Source organism: Vipera ursinii (assembly GCF_947247035.1).
Source record: "Vipera ursinii genome assembly, chromosome: 1".
In the NCBI taxonomy this organism is placed as follows: domain Eukaryota; kingdom Metazoa; phylum Chordata; class Lepidosauria; order Squamata; family Viperidae; genus Vipera; species Vipera ursinii.
Genome location: NC_139512.1, coordinates 108934077 through 108956792, shown reverse-complemented (window position 1 = coordinate 108956792; position 22716 = coordinate 108934077). Strand labels below are relative to the sequence as shown.

Below are 22716 nucleotides of genomic sequence, written 5' to 3'. Positions count from 1 at the left end.
GAATATATATCACTCAGGCTTGAATTGTGGAGTTCTTAATGCTCTCTGAGTTTGGTTATATGCAGCAGACTTAACACTCATTGGCACTGATGAAGTTATCTAATTGGGTAACAAAATATCTGCAAGCAAACAACAAACAAAATTTGGATGAAATCTAGCCTCGTTTTGTCTGCAGACACCATATTTCTGATCACTGTTGGAAGAAGAGAGAAAATTTTAAATTAATTTAGAGTTCTGATAAAACCCTGGGATAAAAAACAGAAACTGGGTCTTATTCCTCTGCATCTCTCACAAAACGTGTTTGGATGTTTTGGAGCAAGGTTTTGTTGCTGAGCTTGTCAATCGGAAAGTCAGCAGTTTGGCGGGTCGAATCCCGAGTGCCGCATAACAGAGTGAGCGCCTGTTACTCGTCCCAGCTTCTGCCAACCTAGCAGTTCGAAAGCACGTAAAAATGGAAGTAGAAAAATAGGGACCACTACGGTGGGAAGGTAACAGCGTTCCGTGCGCCTTTGGCGTCTAGTCATGTCGGCCACATGACCATGGAGATGTCCTCAGACAAGCGCTGGCTCTTTGGCTTTGAAACAGAGATGAGCACCGGCCCCTAGAGTCGGAAACGACTAGCACGCATGTGCGGGGGAACCTTTACCTTTACCTTTTTTGTGTTTCCCTCGTGAAAGATAATCCTTTTCCTTTGGCTACACTGCTTTGAGGTAATTTATCCTTAGCTTTTAATAATCTTTAGGAAGGGGTACTTAAGAGTTAGACAGCCTTTGTTTATCATATTATAGAAATAAGGACTTCCTTAAAATTAGACTTCAGCTTTGCTGAACCAGCTGAACCACAATAAGTATTGTGATAGCTTTGAATACATCCTGCTACTTTCCCTTGAGTGTTAATCTCTTCTGTTGAACATACAATACCATACCACACAATACAAAGTCTTCTTACTGGTCTTTCCTGTTCTCTGTTCAAAGGACTCTTTATGACCAAATCGAATGGACTAAAAAGAGAATTAAGCATTTCAGATAATACACATGCCTGTGTCTCCTTATCCTCAGTTGTAGTAATGCTATTGCAATCTTTCTTTCGAATGGCATGGATTCTTTTCATGGTTTTAATTGCATAATTAATGTTTGGTCTTTCTAGGCTTTTGGGGAGAAAATGAGGAAATCTGCCCCATTTGAGGAAAACTTGCATTAATTCTTCAGCTCTTTGAAGAGTTGCAAAAAAAACCACACAGGGCTTCTGTGAACTTGATAGCAAAGGATTTATGATCTCTACCATCTCGACACAGTCTTTAAAGGTATTTTATCTGTTGTTATCTCTCTTTTTTATATTCATTGGACAGCCAGTCATGAGGCCACTACCATATGACCGAGAGGTTTTGTATATAATTATGTAGATTGTGTGTTTTACTTCTCTTCTGTCTTGTTCTCATCATACACTAAATAAATAAATAATTTGAAGAGTAACTCTCCAAATATATGCTGCTTAAAGGTTAAAGTTTTATATTCCATCCTTCCAACACATATCTATCACTCGGGGGTGATAGGGATCCAAAACCTGGTTTAATAGAGTTTGATCAAATAAGAAGGTTCTTTCAAGAAAGCAAGTTATTAGTCATATCTGTGAAACTGATACAGTGGGAGCATGTGTACTTGAATGAAATAGGCTTTAGTTTGATATTTATTTAGTAACTCTATGTCAGGTCTGCTATGTAGTATTTGTATTTCTAACTGTTTTTGTCTTACAGTGGATAAATTTCGTACAAGATTTGTGGACAAAGATACAATATACTCTTCTACAACAGTATGCCTGCACTGTAACATATATGTAAGTAGATTTTTTCCTAGCATGTTTTTTCAAAAAGTACATCCCATGGAATTTAGCATTACTTATTCTCATCAGAATTGTAGCCTCACTCCATGCTTATGTGTTCTAAACATTTAATGGAAACATGTATACTTGAAGTTATAAGCTGCCTCCAAGAACTTAGAAATTGAAATTGATTGTAAACACAGAGAGCAAAAACTGCCTTTTCTTGAATCTAAATCAGTGGTGGCATAATACAAAAGACTTTCAAAGATTAAAGGCTGGAATAGTGGCATGTCTCTTTTCTATTCTATTTTCTCCTAATGGAATGCTGTAGTGATTTCATCTTGATTACAATTCCATCATAATAAGACTTGCTCCAACAATCGCATGTTCTGTGCATAGAGCATAGACTAGTTACTTATTCTGCATTGTTCAAGAACACTATTTTTCACTTCCTCCAAAGCTTGTGTGAGCTAGGTTTTGCTTCAAGATTTTGGCAGGATAACTGCATATTTAACTCACTGTTATTGTGAATAATACTTTTCTTTTCCTGTTTTTCAGTCACATAAATGATTATTTTGAGTAGTTTCATTGCAGAACATGTTTGGAAGTCTCTCATTCAGTATTTTAAGGAAAAAAATAATAAATAAGTTCATTCCCTCTCCCCACCCCAATGCTTTATCAATCCAGTGGAAAGGTTGCGAAGCAATGGAAAGATCTGGGAAAGAACTTTCCAAAACTCTCCATCGGGAAGACAAGGAAGTAAATGGAATGACTGAAGGCATCTCTTGCCCCCTTTCATTTCCTTCTCCCCTTCTCTGCTTGAGTGGTGAAGGAAACACACAAGTGGAAATGCTGAAAAAAGCCCAGGAGCTCTTCCAGCTCTGTGACAAGGAGGAGAAGGGCTTCATAACCAGATTGGACATGCAGGTAAGGACCTGAAACTTCTCAAGACACAATGCGGTCTGCTTGCTTGTTGTTTGATGTATTGTGTGAATCCAACCATTAGGTTTAGGAACATAACATACTTCACGGGAAGAAGCATATCACTTTCGTTAACAGATTCTGTCTGAAATACAAAGCAGAACATTCCAAGTCTGAGCTTTTGAAATCAGTGTTGGAGCAAACCAACCATCAGACCGACATCAAATATGAGATCAAATTTTAATTATTACAGGTTCAGCACAAAGTGGTTTTATGTGGAAGTTTAAATGTAATACTAAAGCTGAAGCTTGCTTGGTATTGACTCATGATTGACATTAGTTTTCCCTGTTTCTGTTTATCCATATGCCCTCAAATGTGTGAAGGGAATGGTGAAAACTGTCACCATTTAGCTGCCTTAGGTTGTTTTCTGTCATTGGTCAGTCAGTTTGATATTTAACTTTTCTTTTTATATGTTCTCATATTTGGAAAGAAGTCCATATCATGTCCTGTACTTTTTGGTTGCTCAGCTAATCCATTTTAGTACTTTGTTATTTTGTCCCAAAAGCTTCTTGGATGAGAAGTGAAACTACTTCAAGGAAAAACGAATTCCAATTGCCTTTTGAAAAAGCACCTTTGGGAAAACGATGATCTGGATGACTGAGAATCTCAAGTCATCTGTTACTTTTGTTTTCCTTTGCCCTTTCTCACAACATACAGAGATAGTTCTTGTTTATGTTGCCTAGTCTGGTGATGGTCTCTTGCTCATTCAATCAGCTTGTAATTGTCACAAGAAGATCCATGTAGCTTTCCACTTTCTGACTGGTTCCTTTTATTTGTGCACCAATGGTTTGTATTATTAAGCCTTACAAGGCTTTCAATATTCCAACCATCACTTTCTCATCTCTCTTGGTTTTTGACCATCATCTTTTCAGCTTTTCTCCAACATTGGTGTGTTCATTGTATTTCAAACTTTTTATTCATTGTTCTATAGTATTGCCATTGTATTAATTGGCTAACCTATATTTACAAAAAATCAAAGTTTGTGGCTTAACATATGACATGAATCAGTTATAATTTAATTTATAAGTTATGATTATATAAGCTTGTGGTTTACTATCATGGGTAAATTTTGTATCATCTTCCACATTAGCTCTTACTTCCCATGCAGGCTTAATTTGTCCTAAGCATTTTTTTAAATAAGAAAAAGTCCTTAAACAAACGTAATACAACATAGACAAAGACTATGCTTCATTTCATTAAATACAAAGAGCAGTGGTTTGTATAAAAAAAGTAAAGGTTCCCCCGCACACGCGTGCTAGTCGTTTCCAACTCTAGGGGCCAGTGCTCATCTCCATTTCATAGCCGAAGAGCCAGCGCTTGTCCGAGGACGTCTCCATGGTCATGTGGCCGGCATGACTAGACGCCAAAGGCGCACGGAACGCTGTTACCTTCCCACCGTAGTGGTCCCTATTTTTCTACTTGCATTTTTACCTGCTTTTGAACTGCTAGGTTGGCAGAAGCTGGGACGAGTAACAGGCGCTCACTCTGTGGTTTGTATACATAAATATAAATGGACACATATTTAAAAGATGGGAATATAAAAAACAATAGAAAATTTCAATTCCCAGCCTACTATGCTACGAACAAGATTTGACTAAAGTAGTTTCAGTGAGAAACTACAACTTGAAAGCGCCAAAGTGCAAAACATCAGGACATGCCATTAATAAATTAGAATTCCTTAAAATAATATGACTAGTAACAATGTTAAGTCAGATTTATTTAGTCATAGTTTCTTGAGCTATCTTGGATTGTTTTGCATATAGCAACTAAGTCATGTTGGGCAGGTTTATAGCTCCTATTAAAAATAAAAAAAAATAAACAGAGCACATTGTGGCTTAATCTGAAATGTCAACCAGACGTTTATATGTTAATTAGCTTATCTGATGGCAGAATGTTTGTTTATCCAGAGTTATTAATGAGTATTTTTAATAAAAGGACTGTCACAGCTTTTAATTTTTCTGCTCATCATCCCATCCAAGTTTGTGTACTGTATATTTCTATAATACATGAATTCAAGTCATGAAATATGCAACAAATTACCATATAGCCTATCTTTGGAGACAGAACTGAATGTATGTATGTTCAAGAAAGGATAAAAAATTTTCTATTGCAACGACTCTTCTACAACTCAACTTGAAAAAAGTTCCTGGTACTAAGTTATTTATTAAAAATTAATGAGTATGATCATTCTATATACAATAGCAAACTTTGAAAATATACAGGTAATCCCCAAGTTACAACTCTTCTATTAATGATGGTCTGGAATTACAATGGCTGCCGAAAAGGGTGCTTTACAGGCCATAAAGGAACTTTTGGCTATGGCAACCCCTGCGGTCACATGATTGTGACCTGGGTGTTTGACAACCTATTTGCATTTGTGATCAGTTACCAAGTGCCCCAGAATCATGTGATTTGCTTTTTGCAGTCTTCTTTGCTGACTTCCTCAGAAAATCAATGGGGAAGCTGCTCCTCCCTGTTGAGAGGACTCCCCCCCTCATCTCTGGGAGCTGGTTGAAAGAGTTGCTTCCCCGGGGGAGCTGAAATCCTTTGGCAGGATGCAGACATGGAACTGAAATCCTGAAGATTTTGGGTTTGTTCCTACACCTTACCAAAGGAGTTCCTTTCCATGCATGGAGAAGAGCTGAACTTCTTTGGTGGAGTGCATAAATGAAGCTGAAATCCTGAAAACTTTGGCTTTGCTCCTGCACCCTGCCAAAGGGTTTCACTTGTTCTTGACAGTAGTTTGAGGATTAGAAGAAAGCAAGGGAAAATTCATATTTTACAGAGTAATATAGACTTTGAGTGTCATCTACTACAGTTAACTTTTTATAAGAAAATCTAAAAAAGAATTTAAAATTAAAAAAAAATACTATTTTACCATGAGGCAGCAAAATTCTTCACACAGATTCTTGAAGAATAGGCACAGATATTGTGTCTAATTTTCACACCTGCACCTGCATCTACTAAGGAATTCACTCCAAAGGCAAAGAAGTTTTCAGCATAAATCTGAAAGAAAATACAAGTGTTCTGATGCCTTTTATAGCATAAATGCAACTTTGGCTTCAGTGGCCATCTTTCTGTGTCTTTCTCCGCTATGAAGAAATAAAGCCCGTGAAGGCTATTGAAGGGATGTACCAGTGATGGCGAACCGTTTACAGATTGAGTGCCCAAAAACCGCCCTGCCCCCCACCACCCACCCTACTCCACCTGCAGGGCCACCCACCGCCTCCATGGTCCACCGTAGATTGCCCAAGCAGCCCTGCAGCTCCATGGCGGCCACACCCTCTGCGCCCCGCAGCATCATCTGTGCACAATGGGGCGCGAGGGCAGAGTCTTGTCCCCGCTGCCCAGCTGCCATGTCCTTGGTTGTGCTGCTCTGTGTGGACCACGCCTGGGGGTGACTCTCCTCCAGGGGGCAGGGTGCTGGTGAGGGGGCCACAGGGGGAGGCGGGGCTGGGGCGACAGTGCATGTGCCCACGGAGAGGGCTTTGAGTGCCGCCTCTGGCACTCATGCCACAGGTTCGCCACCACTGGGATATACTGTAAAGCTGAAAAAAAGCTTATCCTGTCCCTTAATTTGCATACATTTGCATAATTTGCAGTTAAAGGCACAGAAGAAATACCAATTGGTGGCTATGAATTGCAGCAAAGGTGAACAGAATGTGCACTTAGAGAATACCTAATTTCTTCCCTGGCAAACTAGAATGTTCATTGTTTCTATGTGACGCATGCCAATTTTCCATGAGTTGCATACGGCTAAGGTTATTCAGGACTTCATTCTCTGGTTTATCATAGTAAATGCTAATTACAGGAACAGACTGTGGTGCTTAAGACCACCTTAACAAGAAATTCTACCCGTTCACATACATTTGGAGCAGAAAATGCAAGTGTGCAAATGGTTAGATTCAAAGAAAGGTTTCTTCCCATGCTTTCATCTGTCCTTGCACAAGTACTTGGCAAACTTAGTTCAGTGGAGGCGATTGGGGAAATGAGGTGAGAGTAATACTTTCTATTTGTTCTGCTAATTATAGATCTAAATCCTGAATCTGATCTTCCTTTTTCTTCTTTTCCACAGCGTTTACAAAGTGAGCTTCCATTCACTACTGAACAGCTGGAGGCTGTTTTTGACAGTCTGGTGCAAGACAATAATGGTTACCTCACCCCAGTAGAATTCAGTGTAGGCCTAGGTAAGAGAAGAAGAAGGAGAATTTGGAAGGTGATGAGTACATGTGGAACAACGACGGGCTGCTCCTGTTGAAGGCAAACAGTAGACAGGAAATCCATATTTCTGTTCTCAGACAGCTGAGAGCTTAGAATGGAACAGAGAATTGAGTCTACTATAGCAGGCAAGGCAGTGATACATATGGAGAACAGAAAATGTAGTTCTACTCAGAAGCAAAGAGCAATGGGTAGACGAGGAGTAGATCCAAGCTGGTGAACTCTTTGTCTTTGCCATTTTATTTGGTTAGTTTGTTTAGTTTAACAAACGCTGCTCACAAATGTTGGTGTACCTTCGGGATTTTTTTTGCCCCATGTTTGTTCCACAAACATGTTTCTCAGAGTGGTGAACATCTGGAAGCCACACCAGACTTCATGTTTGCAGAACAGAGTATGGAATGTACTTCCTCATATTGTTGGGATGAGGTTTCCTTGTAACAACCTGCTGTCCTATTAAGAAGTCTTACAACACTTCTATTTACTGCTAAAATACTCAGCAAGCATGAAGCCCCCATCAGGCAAAGTAAAAAAAAAGATCTATTTGATATGATTTGGCTCTAAAGGAGGGGAGGTTACTAAAATACCCTTCTGCCAATTAGAAGAAGCCAATTTCCTCTGTTTAAGAAAAAAAACAAGTCAACAGTTCTAAGTTGATATGAAGAGGGCTGATCAAAGAGATCAGACATAGGGAATTGGGTAGGAAAGCAATGAGAGATTCTGATTTGATAAATTAGAGTAGAGACACGATACAGTATATTTTGTCCAAAGTGTAAATGTCTTGGAGTTCCAAGAGTAGACAGTTCAGGTCACATTTAGGAGGCAGTAATCACATTATAGAATATTGCTAGTACTGGCCTAATCCCAGAATAATTAATTGTTGACTCCTTATCAAGGAATCAAAACCAATGTATTAAAAAATCTGTCAGCTGCAAGCAGCCAGAGCCACTTAGAGATAGCTAAAGAGAGTAACTTTATTGCTGTCTACCTAAATTACAAGAATCTCCCCAGACTGCTCGCCTTCCCATGGGAATAACCGCATAAGGTTTCATGGATCTTGGGTGTGGAAGGCTTATGCTTTTTGCAATTGTGCAAGGATATTAAGCTAAGCCCATGCTTGACACCCCACCCTTCCAACCTAGCTGGCAGATTCCCAACAAAAACTCTGAAATCAAGTGTTTGCCAAGCCAATAGTTAAGTGGAATGCCACAGTCAGCCTACACAAGTCAGACCAATCACACTAATTAAGATACTGGGGCGGGGGGGGGGGATTTAGCAGAGGGAAGGCATCGCTGTCTTTGAACCAAGCAAGGCCATTCAAAGGGAGAGAAGTGATGGAAAAAAGCAATATACTCTCCCTGGTAGCAACTTCCACGTTTTGGCACTAGTTCACATATAACAGTTATTATGGTATATATAACACTATGCTATAATAACTGTACTTTTTCCCTAGTATTATGTGCAAATCAGGTTAGCGTATGTTATTTCACAAACTGTATTTTTAAAAAACTTGACTTATTAATATGTGTAAGAATATATGTAAGTCCAAATGCTTTCTATAAAATCCAGGATTCAACCATAGCCTGTGATAGGGCTGTCAGGGTTTAGTCCTGGAAACAACAAACATAAAACAGGTAGCCCTTGAGTTACAACTGTAATGAAGCCTGCCCATTACAGATGTAACTTGTTGTAGTCCTTAAGTGAGATGCTCACACGATCGCCTGACTCAATGACCGTTGTCGCTGTCCTACAAGGTGCAGTTGCAATGGGTTGTTAAATGAATAGAGCAAAAGAGCTGCCTGCTGAAGGAGGATAGATAGCTCCCCTCTGTACACAGAACTGGCTGGCTGGGTGATCTGAGCATCCTTGCTTTGTCCCAGTGGGCTTCCCTCCCCACTGTGCACTAGAAAATTAGAAAATCTGTGTGTGGGGGGAGGGGGGAGACAGCACACTGCACAGAGAAGTGAGACTGTCCCCACTTTGTTCTTCCACGTCCCTGCACTACCCAAAAACCTTCCCTCTAACTGGGGTGGGGCGGGGAAGTGGTGCACTGTTTAGAGAAACAAAATGGTTTGTGACCTCCTCATCCAGCTTTCCTGTTGACTTTCTCAGGAAACTGGCAGGGAAGATTGCAAATGGTGATCACACCAGGTTGCTGAGAGCCCAGATTTCAATCACATGATTGTAGGGGCTCCGTAATGGCTGCGACTGTGGATACCAGTGGTAAGTCCCTTTGTTCAGCACTATCTTAATTTCAAATGGTTGCTGAATGAACGGCCACTTTTATGGAATAGCAGAAAATACTTTTAAGACCGCGAAGCTGCCCCCCAGGTATGATTGACTGTAGTTTCAGAACTTGCAGCCAGCATGGTGAAAAGTCTTGATGGCTGGGGAGCCTGAGGTTTATACTCAAACATACTTATGAGTACTAAGTGAGGGAAGGGTGATAAGCAGAATTACCTTTCCTTGCCACAGAGTAACCACAGTTCACTGCATAAATTATATGGGTGGGCTTAGGATGGCTAGTTCTATTGTTCTTATGACAACCGGCGTAGCTAATGTGATTCAGAAAGGCACTTTCTAAGTTAAAATGGGGTTATGGATTTGCTATCTCACGAAGGGTCCCTAATTTTGTTTCCCTAATTAGTTATGTAGGTTCTGTTTTTGCAGACTGGGATTTTGTCTCTAAGTTGGTAACTTTGCTGGGTTTCCAATCAATATTGTACTTCTCTCTCTTTACAAACTAGCCCAGATCAAGAGAAGCCCAAAGCAAATTTCTTTTCTGTGGGCTGTAAAGTGATCTTGTGTTCTTTCATTTGTTTTCACAGGGAAGTTCATAGGAAATGAGCCACGCCAGAACTCTGAAAATGCTGGTCACGAGGAGACCTTTGAGTTTAGCTGGTCGGAGGAATTGGACCAGACAGATGAAGGGGAAAAACAATTTTGCTCTGTGCTGGAGCAGCTTGAAGCCTCCCAAGTCTTTGAAGAGTAAGCTGGGCTCTCCCATCTGTTTTTTTCCATTAGAGTGCAATTATGATAGTTGTTCCATTCAACAGCCTTATGTTCAAAAAAGTTTGCCTTGAATTTTGTTTGGCAGACTCTTTGCTATGTAATTATTGAGCTATAACTATTGCCTCTCCAGATGCTGCTGAATTACATCTCCTGGTATCTCTTACCAGTGGTCACATTGACTAGAAACTCTGAGAGCTATAATAAATCTGGTGGGTCATGGATTTCTTATGTCCATGGGAGAAAGTTGCGAACTCTTCTCATAGTAACTCCTAAATGCTAGGAGTTACTATGAGAAGAGTTGCTAGGCCAAGAAGGGCTGATACATGATTCTGTGACTACGTTAGTGAAGGAAGAATAGTAAAACTGAGAAAATTTGGGTTGGTAATGAAATAAGAGTCAACCAAAACTATTTTGAGGGGGGAAATGTGCAAATCTATGTCAAGAAAAAAGCTCAGATTTTAATATTTATGTCTTTCTTCTTGTGGTCTGCTTGTTCTTATCATGAGGAAGTGTGGGTAAGAGTCGAATTTAAAGTAGTGTCTTTAAAAGCATTTTGCTAGAATCTCCATTGCCTTTACTCCAGTCAGGGTGAAATTCAAGAGCTTTGGATTCGAATCCAAAAAGAAGCACCAGAACTCCTAGCCAGCTTTGAAGAGTTTCTTTTCCGTATTTCTTCATACATCAAGGATCTGCACCATGAGAAGGAATCCATGGAATTGGTATTAAAACGGTAAGCAGTTCCCAGAATGTCTTAATAGGGCATTGGCTTCCCTTGGACCATCAACAGGGACTAGCAGAATGTGGGAATCTAGAGGAAAGATTATATTGTGCAAGGATAACAGCGCTTAAAGTTTTAATTAGAAAGCATCCTTTCTGTTAAATATTGTTGATAATAAAATATTCATGTGCACCATGGAGGCATAGTTGACGTAAAATATGAGGCTTAACAATGATGCTGAGATTAGCCAACTGTTTGTGAATAAAACAAAATAGAAAAAATGTCAGTAATTTAAATCAAATGGTCATTGTGTCAATTTATTATAAAACACTATTCATCTAATTTTTTATTTTATAGTCATTTGGTACACTTTGCTCTTTTACAACAATGAGTCTTACTGGCAGGGCTTTTTTTGTCATAGAACGCTCAGAACGGAGTTCCGGCACCTTTTTCGGATGGAACCTTGTAGGGTAGGGCAAGGCGGGTTGTATGACATGTGTGAGTTCCGGCACCTTTTTCTTTTACAAAAAAAGCACTGCTTACTGGAATAATTTTCCCAAGGCCTAGCTAAAGCTGCTAAAGATTGCAGCTAAGATTGTAAAACTTACAGCAAACATTCGCTGTCCAGAAACAACATATCAAGTCTATTATTAAGAATTCTGAGTTTTTCTTTTTTTTTTTTAAGGAATTTTTCTTTTTACGGGCAGCAACTATTTAAACATTCTGAAGTTTTGTAGGGCTGTGAGAGTTCCATAACTTAGTAAGTGAAAAATAATAGGCTGTATCATGTGTGGTGAAGTGAAATGTGTTTATTTTGCTTTAAAGAAAATATTTCTCCTCTTCTCTTACTTTGTTTTCATTTTTGTTTATTTTACATGCCGATGTTTTTCAGACCTGGCAAACTTTAATATGTGTGAATTCTCCAGCCAGCATTTTTGCCAAGTTTGAAAAACTTTTTTCCACATCTCCTTCTTCCTGTTCTATTCTTTTAGAAGAGAGACCGACCATGAAAGAGAAATCAGGTGTCTCTATGAGGAAATGGAGCAACAAATTAAAGCTGAAAGGGAGCGGCTGTTCCAGCAGGTAAACTCCCGAGCTGTACACAATCCTAATCCTTGATTACTCCTATGATGTTTGGCAAGTGCTGGGGATGATTTTATGGAGGAAGAAAGATAAAATGAAACCTGTTCCTCTGCCTTTTTTGCAGGAGTCAACAAGGCTTGAAAAAATCAACGTGTTTCAGAAAGAGTTGCAGAACAAAGAGCACGAATTTGAGAAAATTCTCTACCGGCAGAAAAAGGTGACCGAGGCCTGCTTCTCACTCATCCTTTCTGAATTACAGCCAAAGTTATCATTCAGTAAAGGGGTAACAATCTTTACTATAAACTATTCTTGCCCAATCTAGTGCTCCCTAAATACACTGGATTAGAATTTCCAGAATCCTTGGTAAATATTTGGAGGATGTGGAATAGCAATACTGGAGGAATAAATATGATAGGCTTTGAAAGGATCTTGTTTGCAAAGCCAGGATGGATGGATGGATGGAATCATTTCTGTCTGAACACCTTTCTGGTGACTGTCATGGATAATATCAGACCTAAAGTGGACAAAGACACTTTCTATTTAAGGAAAGATGCAAGTTTAAATCGCCCGTTTGAAGACGGATGTAGCCTAGCCTGCCACTTCTGTAAAGAAATGTATATCTTATGATGTGGCGAGCAAAATAATTTTCACAGAGATTTCTTGTATTTGGGGTGGATGTGTCTATGATTACGTCTAACCTTGCCAGATTGGTTTAAGTAGCTGCCTGATTGAGAGCCGGTTGCGTAATGTTGATATAACAAACTTCATAAAATTCCTGACGTAGGAATGCATGACTGTAGGCCAAGTTTCTTCTGGAATCTTATCTTAATCTGCAAGGCCTTCCACAACTGCCTTTGAATAGTATCTGCTGTCCTCCTTTAACCTCCAGGCCCGGGGCTTTGGCAGGATCTCAGCTCCATTCATATTTCACTCTGGTCTGGTACACTAATCACTACCACAGTAAGAAAGGCCACTTTATTCATGTCACAACTGCATGGTTATTATTCTTGGAGGAACACAATTGAGAATTGGAAAATGGAGTTTGTTTGGATAATTATTCTATCCATATTAGAAGAATAGAATAGAATAGAATAGAAGAGAAGAGAAGAGAAGAGAAGAGAAGAGAAGATGGAAGGGATCTTGGAGATCTTCTAGTCTAGCTAGAAGTATAGAACCTATACTATTTCAGACAAGTGACTGTCTAGCCTCTTGTTAAAAAACCTCCAGTGATGGAGCACCCACAATTTCTGGAGGCAAGCTGTTCCACTGTCCTTACTGTTTGGAAATTTCTCCTTAATTCCAGTTTGCTTCTCTCTTGGTCAGTTTCCAACCATTGTTTCTTGTCCTGCCCTCTGGTGCTTTGGAAAATAGTTTGACACCCTCTTCTTTGTAGCAGCCCCTCAAATACTGGAATACTGCTATCATGTTGCCCCTGTTTCTTCTTTTCTTTAGACTAGCCAAACCCAAGTCCTGCAGCTGTTCTTCATATGTTTTAGTCTTCAGGCCTTTGATCATTTTAGTTGCTCTTCTCTGAACCTTTTCCAAGATTTCAAAATCTTTTTTGCAGTATGGTGACCAAAATTGGTTGCAGTATTGTTATACACAATTTACACTGATTTTTAAAAAATCTAATTTAAACTAAAAAAGCCATACTCTTAGGATAAAACAATAACAATATTAGATATTGTTCTTATTGCAATCCTAGATTTCATTCAGAGTTCTTGGTTCTCCAACTATATTTATTTTGTTTTATCAATGTCTGTATTTAGTTGGAACATCAGTTACAATGTCAGCACTCTGAGCAGCTAGAAATGCGTATACAAAATGAGAGATTACAAATCCTGAGTGAAAACCTCCTGGATCAGCTGGAGAGGACCAAATGGGAGCTGGAAGTAGCCCAAAGTCAGTTGCAAGCATTGCAGAAAGAAGCCCAGGTAGAACAGGAACAGAAGAACAGGTATGACCAGGTGCCGCAGCAGGATGTAGAATGGTATCACCTAGTTAGAATGGAAATATTAGAAAAGCAATGCTATTGTATGTGGCTGCTGCACATTGATAACTCTTTAAGGATGAATATCATCTGCTATTTCATTTTCCCTACTCAGCTACAATCTTTATAAATCTCAAGTATACAGAAGGCATAAATACCTTTCCTTTCCTTGAGATAAACTAGTAATGGAAGTCTTTTTCCATTTACGTTTTCTAGAAGCTTCATGAAGGAATTAGCGTGGATAACAAACACCTCGGCATTTAAATATAAAGCCTTCTTTTGTCAAAATCTACAGGGCATGACAATCCTGGAACAAAACAAGTATTATCTTTATCTCCACGGAAATCGTTAATGTTTAGAAAAATATATCAATTGAGAATCATTGTTGCCAGTCAAGTAGCCAGTTACTGTTACACAGTGGTACATAATCTATTTGTTAGTACTTAATTGACCAAAACTGCTTTCCAAGGTAAACAGAGCTAAGAGAATGGCTCTGTTCTCTATGCAACAATTTCTTGCAGCTTTCTCTGATGCAGTCTGCTTCAAACAGACGGAGCCTTAAATCTCAAACGCCTATGCTGTCAGGGATGACTGGAGTTGAACTAGAAACGTATTTGAAGGGTCAAAGTTGGTGATTGTTGAGAAACAATAACTACCCAGTATCCATAGACACAATGTTTTAGATAAGATGGCTGTTTCAAAAATAAAACTACCTAAAAAGCTGCTTTGGTGTGCTCAGATAAACATATACAGATAGTCCATAAACTTACAACCACAATCGGGAACAGAATTTCATTGCTAAACAAGCTTGTTGTTAAGAAAGTAGTGCCCAATTTTATGACCTTTTTTTGTGCTATAGTTGTTAAGCAAATCACTGCAGTTATTAAGTGAATCATATGGTTGTTAACCATATCTGGCTTCCTTCATTGACTTTGCTTGTTGGTAGCCGGCTGAGAAGTCACGAATGATGGTCACATGTTTGTGGGATGCTGCACTCATCATAAGTGTGAGGACCAGTCATAAATCACTTTTTTCAGGGCCTTTGTAATGTCAAACAGTTGCTAAATGAATGTTGTATGCTGAGGACACCCTGTATGTCACTTGGCCTATATCCTTAGGGCCAAACTATTCCTTGTGCATACATGCAACCACTGGAGGGGAAAAGGTGGGGGTTAGAAGGACACATGAATGTTGACCTTTGCTGCATTTTGGGGAAAAAAGGCAATTAGGGTAAATAGCTTTGTCTATAAATCTGTGATAAGAATAGGCTATTAACAAAGAGTCCGAGTTCATATCATGTGCTTAGCCATTGTTTGTTTTAATCATGTTCAGTAAACCAAAATGGGTAGATTTACACTTCACATGAAATCATAAATTACAGCTGGCAAACAACCATGATAGAATTTAGCCAAAAACACACAAGCAACATTATGCCATCGTGCAGCATGTGAACAGGTAGGGAGACTTAGTGTTAATTAACTTAGAGTAGACCATCCTCCGTATACAGTTACCAGCAGCAGGTGTAGTACTGCTAAGTTTTAGCCAATATTAATGTTTGCAAAAGAATAAAATACAGGTTTGCGTATATGAAATCCTTTTTTCGTTCTTCCACCCCAGAGAAATATTTCAAGCTTCTAAGAATATGCAGAAAGAAAAACAAAGCCTCCTGCGTCAATTGGAGCTGCTCAGGTAGGGAAGGCATCTGAAAAAAAAAGCGTTGGGAAGAGTGAGTGCATGTCCAGATCCTTGGAAAATACTCGAATAAAGCAGCTATAGAAAGTGGATCTCTTCAGGGCAGCGGTCTCGCAACCTTTCTGGCTTTGCGGACAGGAGGCAGGGGAGGCGAGAGAGGGAATGGTTCCATGCCAGCTGTGGGTGAGCGTGCATGCATGCACACAGAGCTCCTGCACCTGCCACTCGGACAAATGGAGCTGCAAGTGTGCAGGTGTATCTGTGCGTGCATGCATGCTCATCCACTGTTTCTGCAGCCTGGTTCTGAATGGGTCACAGCCCAGCAGTGGGCCGCAGGCCAGGGATTGGGGCCCCCTGCTTTAGGGAATCCCTAAGTATGTTACATAATGGTAGTTTATTAAAAGAAAGATTTTTTAAAAAGAAGGGAAATGGACTTTTGCAATTGGAGACTTGTGACTGAATTATGGTGTGTGTGTGTGTGTGTGTGTGTGTGTGTGTGTGTGTGTGTATGTGTGTGTGTAAGGAAAGTGTCTCTTCCTCTACCTGGGATTAATTCTCCCAAAACGCCTGTGATATCCCAGTCTTTATATTTGGAGATACAATTCCATGGAAAGGAACAATATGCATTTAACACACAGTTAAGAGAAAACAGTTCTTTAAAGTATTGAGAGGCCTACAATGGAATTAGTCCTTGGGAGTTATTGGCCTTTACAGGGAGTTATTGTTATTTACAGATAACAATTACTCAAGATTTATTTTGATCATGGTGAAGAAACAGAATGATGTCATGCAGAGAAACAAAATAGTCTTGAGTTGCGTGACTAGTTTTTCCCCCCTTCCTTTAACAGTGGAGCGCCCAAAATAAGCTATTTTGTATTCAGAATAATAACACAATGTGTTTGATTGTATTAATAATTTGTATAATTAAATATTTGGGTGGCCAAGAGTTAACTATGATCTAATATTTGTTGGATCATTGCCAAAATGGGAAGATGGAACTCAGAAACTTTTTGATTAGTTGACACTGGGTCGATTCCACATGATGGCTACCTTACATAAGCAACTGCTCTCCAAAATTAATTAAATGCAATCCAGGTGCCAAAGAAATTATTGAACTAGCATTTGTGATTGTACAAAGAATAGTTTTTTACCTTCCTTGACCTCTCTGTTGCTGAGGCTGTATTCATACCACTTATAGTTCAGTGCATTATGCAAATCCAGAACATTTGATTAATCACATAAATCCTTGATAAGTAAACCATAGGTAAGCAGGTGAGGCAAACACAAGAGTTATTAATGACTATCAATGATTATGAAATCTACAATCTGGTACCTTTAAAATGTGACCAGAAATTATGGGTGCTGTGGTACATCGTACCATTAGGTAAGTCAGGTCATTTCTGCATTAGTGATTGCAGCCTTTCGGACCTGCGCAACCATCATTTTGCCAAAGTAACAGTAAGCTGAACAGGGTTTATATGACTTCAGCAATGACTAGTCCAGGGGTAGGCAACCTTGGCTCTTCTATGACTCGTGGACTGGCTCAGGAATTCTGGGAGTTGAAGTCCACGAGTCATAAAAGAGCCAAGGTTGCCTACCCCTGGACTAGGTGATGCTATGAGTATAAGTCACTAGCATGAAAATTATTTACGTTTGGATGTAGGAAAAGGGCAAATGTGAACACTGTAGGCATAACACGTGCATATGTCTTGCTTGCCTCTGGAGCAGGGAGATGAACAAAAATCTGCGAGATGAGAGAGACACAGTTGAAGCTAAGAAGACGGTCAGTCTGAAAAAGAACATTTTAATCCCCAGCCGCCACTACTTTGCCTCCTGTTGCTGCTGCCATCACTTGGGGACGTTTCATTTACCTGGGGGATGCTAACAAATGCAGAGTTTAATTATTCTTTGGTAAAGATGCTTCTTTTCTAAGTCTAAATGAAGCAAGGACTGCATTTTTGCCAAACCCGGTCATCGCAAAAGATAGGCGTATTTCTGATTGTACAGGAAAGGCTCTCTAAGCAGATGTTGTTTGGACTGGAAAGGATGGACAAATGTAAGCACTTTTTGAGCTCTCTGCACTAAAGGTAAAATACAGGGGACACATTAGCTGAATCTATGGAAAACTAAATTTTCCTCATGGACTTCAAAGAAAAAAATCTTCTCTTTCCCTCTATTTGTTACTGTTTCTAACAACATGGGATTTTTTACCAGCATGCCCCTTGCCTTATTCTGCAACAGACAGCACTTTGAAGCAGCTTTTTTGCCATATTTATTCATGACCACAGCTTTCACATTTTTCACAGTTGTGTAGCTTTATTAAAGCCTGAAGGCTTTCTGCATGACCTTTTCCGTTCCTTACCTAGGGGTCTGCTCCCATAAAGGAACTAACCCCCTTTTTTGTATAATGACGTGTGCGTATAGGCACACAGATATGCATATACACTTGTAGAGCTTTGTCTCAGGGGAATGAGCTGTATATATTCATCTCATGAAATATATTCCCAGTAGATTCCACTGTACAGATATAGCCCAGATATGAGGTATAAATGGAGCAGGAGCCAAAGAAGATTCATGTGCTTCCAATGTAGGATATCCTTGCCTTTTCCTAAATGAAGGCATGAATGAATAATGAAGAAGAGAAAAAAGGTGATTAACATCTCTGGTCAGTTTTGTTGGGCAATGATAAACAGTACTTTGAATATTTTTTAAAAACAACAACAACAACCTTGAATGGAGATCAATTGAAGCTGCTAAGTAAAATTTTGTACAGAGCAAGAGAGGGATCACAGTGTAATGGCTTATTTTACATATCTAGATTAATGTGTGTCATTTGAGTGAATATTTCACTATTTATCTCTCTGATTAATTGGCCTGTGGAAGTATCTCCAGGTGAATAATTGATGAGAATACCTATTACCATTCCATTGTAAATAGTGAAAGGTATCTTTTCTGTTTTGGTAATATTTTCATATAATTATAATTACCCAGGGAAATAACTATTGCACATTGTTCACCAAATCCTGTGATTTATTAAACTGGAGCATGTACAGATACAAAGGATTAATAAAATCATGTAAACAGAAGTTTCAGTAAATGAAGCTAAGTATGAATATAAAATGAACAATTTTGACACACTGCATCTTTGCATATGATCCAAGTTGTAAAAGGTTCTGCTGGAAAGATACAGAGAGAATGATCATCAATACTAACCCTTGAAGGTATTTGGCAGCCATAAAAGGTAAAGGTAAAGGTTCCCCCGCACATGCGTGCTAGTCGTTTCCGACTCTAGGGGCCGGTGCTCATCTCCGTTTCAAAGCCGAAGAGCCAGCGCTTGTCCGAGGACGTCTCCGTGGTCATGTGGCCGGCATGACTAGACGCCAAAGGCGCACGGAACGCTGTTACCTTCCCACCGTAGTGGTCCCTATTTTTCTACTTGCATTTTTACGTGCTTTCGAACTGCTAGCCATAGTGTTCCTCATCTCTTACTCCTAGTCCTCCAATGTGAATCCAGAAGCTGTATTTTTTTGTTGTTGTTTATTCCTGCTGTGTGTCCAAGTCACATAAAATAAAGAGCTATTTTCAAGAAGTGGAATGTTCTATCCACCTCTTTAGCGCTATGGTACAGATAGGCCTCAGGTTATGATGGGACTGGGATTACTATTACTAAGCAATGTAGCCATAAAGTACAATGTCACATGACCAAATTGCTTAGCGATGGCAATCCGGGAAGTCCCAGTTGCTGTTGTAACTTAAGGGTACATCTGTTAAGTGGTAGGAAGCGAGAGTCCCAGTGGGTAGGGAGTAGGGAGCATGGTGGGGCCACAGAAGGCTGGTGGAGGCCTTGGTTGGGTTGAGAGGGGTGGTGGGAGGAGGGTTGTCTGAGGCCACGGGAGGCCGAGAGTGCTGCAGGCAGGTCCCTGGGATCTTGTCCTCTGTAGTGGGTTCTTTGGAAGAAAAAGCAGTGGCAGCAAATGAACAATGGCAACTTGCAACCTTACCTGTCAGTTTTCCCATTGACTTTGCTTGTGGGAAGCTGGCAGGGAAGGTCACAAATGGTGATAATGTGACATGGATTGTTGTGATGTAATCATAAACTGGACACTCAAGCATTCAAATCATAACACATGACTGAAGGGATGCTGCAAAGTCTGGAACTTTGAGGATCAGTCAAGTCCATTTTTTAGCACCATCATAACTCTGAATGGTCACTGAGTTAATTTATTTCCCCCCTCAAGTTCTAGGCATTTGACAAAGTTGCTTGAATTTGCTAGGCAAGTCCAGTCAATTTGACTGAGCATGGATTTGTTCTGTTATCTGTGAAATGTTTGATCCTCTGATTTCTGAGAATGGACTAAATGGTCCTTTATAATTCTAGTTTTTTATGTAGTGGCTACTTGATATAAAACAGCTAAAAGGCTTATAGAACTGCTGATGTTGATCTGAGTTAGATAAAAGAGCACAGAGTGTGATTTTGTTGAAATGAACATCTTAAATGTTATCTATTTCATTTTATTGCCACCATGGTTATAAGATTGTGTGCATTCAACCACAGTCCTAGAGAGGTGGAGGGAGAACATTTTTGTAATAAATATCTTACCTGAACTGAATATGTTATTAAGAGATGCAATTTTACACACAAACATGCATACCCCCCCCTGCATGATGTACCAAAAGTCAGGCCCCATAAACAATTTATTACATAAATTATATTAAATGTTTGAATTGGTTGCCATTTTCTTCTAAACGCTTATTTGTTTGGTGTATGACCTTTGAACTTTCCTAAGTACAGTATAGTAACATTTCTCTAAAAATATTATTTAACCAAATTATTAAAACCTGTTTTTTATTACTATAGGGCCAGATAGATACTATATAAAGAGGTAAAAGAGGCATGTGTTTTATAGTGTTATATAAATTTGAACATGTTGATATTTGGCAGTAAAATATGCTATTTTAGCCTTACTTAACCTGGTTGTCTCCAGAAATGCTGCAATGTAACTTCTGTAAAATTATGTGGACTAGGAAAGATTGCCTTAAAATATAGATTATACCAGACTATGATGCTAATTTAAAAGATCAGAAACCAAGATGACTAGGGTAGCATAAGCATGCTAAGTGTCTGCCTTAGACTAGATACAGTATGATCTATTTATTTTTACTTAGAAATAACCCAATTACCGTATGTTAAGTGAGGCCTAGATAAAAATAACAAAGTGTTGCAACCATAAAGAATGCAGTGAAAGTAGTCTTTTGCATATAATATCTCATTTCAGTATGTCTACATGGTGTCACATCACACAGGTTTTGCATGGCATCTAGATAAGCTGTTTATTTGGCCATTAGAGATTTATGTGTGCTGTAATTGAGATACTGCTGGTTATTTTGTAGCAGATATTTAAAGAATTTGCATCCCATTGGAGAAAAGGGCCATTTTCTCATTGATTTGTAATAATTCAAGAGAATTATATCATGAATTCTTTTCTATTTGGAACTTTTACCTATTTACCCCAAAAGCAGCACGAAAGGAAATATCCATCAGGATTTGAACCGGATTCTACAAATTAGACATCGTTGCCTCTTTGACATTCTCCTAACTTTATTCCCAGGCTGCTATGTCTTTTGGCCTCCCTGGGGTGCATGACTGCCTCCTGGGAGCAGATACCATTTTTGGAGCAGACACAATTTATTACCATCACTCTGAAAATGGCATCCACTTCTGGGACAAAGTCAGATGGCCTAGGGATGGGGCAGTGTGCTCTGTTTCCTTAACACAGTCTCCTGGAGATTGTGAAGTTCTGGAGATCTTCTAAAGGTAAGGGTGCAGTCGGTTACTAGGGGTGGGAAGGAGTGTGTGGGAACCATTGGGGTGAGAAACAGATCCAAGGCCTTCAGGGACCAGGGTGGGAGGGAAGCAGGCCCAGAGCCTCTGAGGATGCTGAGGGGTGGGATGGGGGAAGATAGAAAGGGCAGTACACTGCAACGTACCTGGGATCAGTCGTAAGGGTGAAGGATCTCGGTACGGTGCTGGAGTGACCATAACTTCAAATTCAGGTCATAATTAGCTCAGTTGTAACTTTGAACTATTAGAACATGATTTATTATATAGTATTAGAATGTTTTATTTCAGCAGTTACACTTTTATTAAGGCTCAGACACCAGGTTTCCTTTTATTTTACTTTTAAGATTTGTAAGGCTTCTCACATTTCATTGTTCACAAACCTTTAACTTTAAAGTAGTTTATCCAGCGGATTGAGATAAGATATACATTCTAAGGAAAGATAAGGTGTACTGTACATTCCAAGGATAGTTTCTCCTTGGAGAAGAAGAAACCTTAGAAGCTCTGGCAAGGAAAGAAGTTCCTTATATGGAATGATGTATGGAAGGAAATGAGTGACTGGGTGTTGTGATTCAGGGTCAGCCTGTGGGTTCGGCAGTTGGGGGGTGTTGAAGACCTTGCTGAGGGGGTTGAAGATCTTGCTGATGAGAGCCTTCAGCCAGGCCCCTCCCACTTGGTCACCACAGAGACCCAGCTGTGTGAGCCTGACAGCGTGGATGAAGATGACCCACAGCTGGCCCTGTTCAAGGACGCCCGACGCAGGAGGCAGTCAAGTAGGAGTAAACAGAGGAAGGCAATGGGGCTTCTCGGAAGGAGGCAGAGAGAAGCCACGCCCTGAACTCTATATAAGGGGAATGTGTGGGGAGGGCTGGTTTGCTGAAGGCAACCGCTCGGATAGTTCATGTTTCTTAAAGCTCCTGTTTCTTGGTTTGTCTTGTTCCGTTTGTTTTTGTTGCAATAAATTTGGCAGGCGTAATTCCAGCCTCTTGCCTTCTTGAAAAAAGGGTTGTCCCTGCCTTTTCTGCAGGGCCGGTAGCAGGCTGGTACAGAACACTGGGAAAGGGGTTCTGCATTCTGTGGGAGGGACTGATTTAAATGTATATAACCCGTGCTGGATGGAGGGAGCCTTTGCAGCAGCCCACCTAGCAGCTTGCTATCATTGTCCTTAGGTGAAAAATAAAGAACTTAATTTCATGCAGCTGCCTGGTGTTTTTTTATTAACCTGACTCAGGATGAACTGGGCAAGGAATAAAATATTCCAACACAGTGGTTGCAAGTCGAGGATAACCCATAATGCATGGTAATAAAAATTCATTTTCCAACCAATGTGTGCATTTATGATCCAGTTTCATGCTCCTGACAAAAGTT

General features: G+C 39.8%; 1 protein-coding gene across 1 annotated transcript; it reads left to right on the top strand.

The window, feature by feature from the left end:
• Window positions 1-961: 961 nt before the first annotated feature.
• CRACR2B (calcium release activated channel regulator 2B) lies at window positions 962-21384 on the top strand. Its single transcript, XM_083367501.1, has 11 exons — window positions 962-1303; window positions 1754-1833; window positions 2506-2745; window positions 6875-6986; window positions 9843-10002; window positions 10610-10756; window positions 11737-11827; window positions 11952-12044; window positions 13597-13784; window positions 15435-15506; window positions 17238-21384. The coding sequence occupies exons 3-11, from the start codon at window positions 2524-2526 to the stop codon at window positions 17392-17394; spliced, it is 1242 nt and encodes a 413-aa protein (XP_083223627.1). The 5' UTR covers window positions 962-1303; window positions 1754-1833; window positions 2506-2523; the 3' UTR covers window positions 17395-21384.
• Window positions 21385-22716: the final 1332 nt, after the last annotated feature.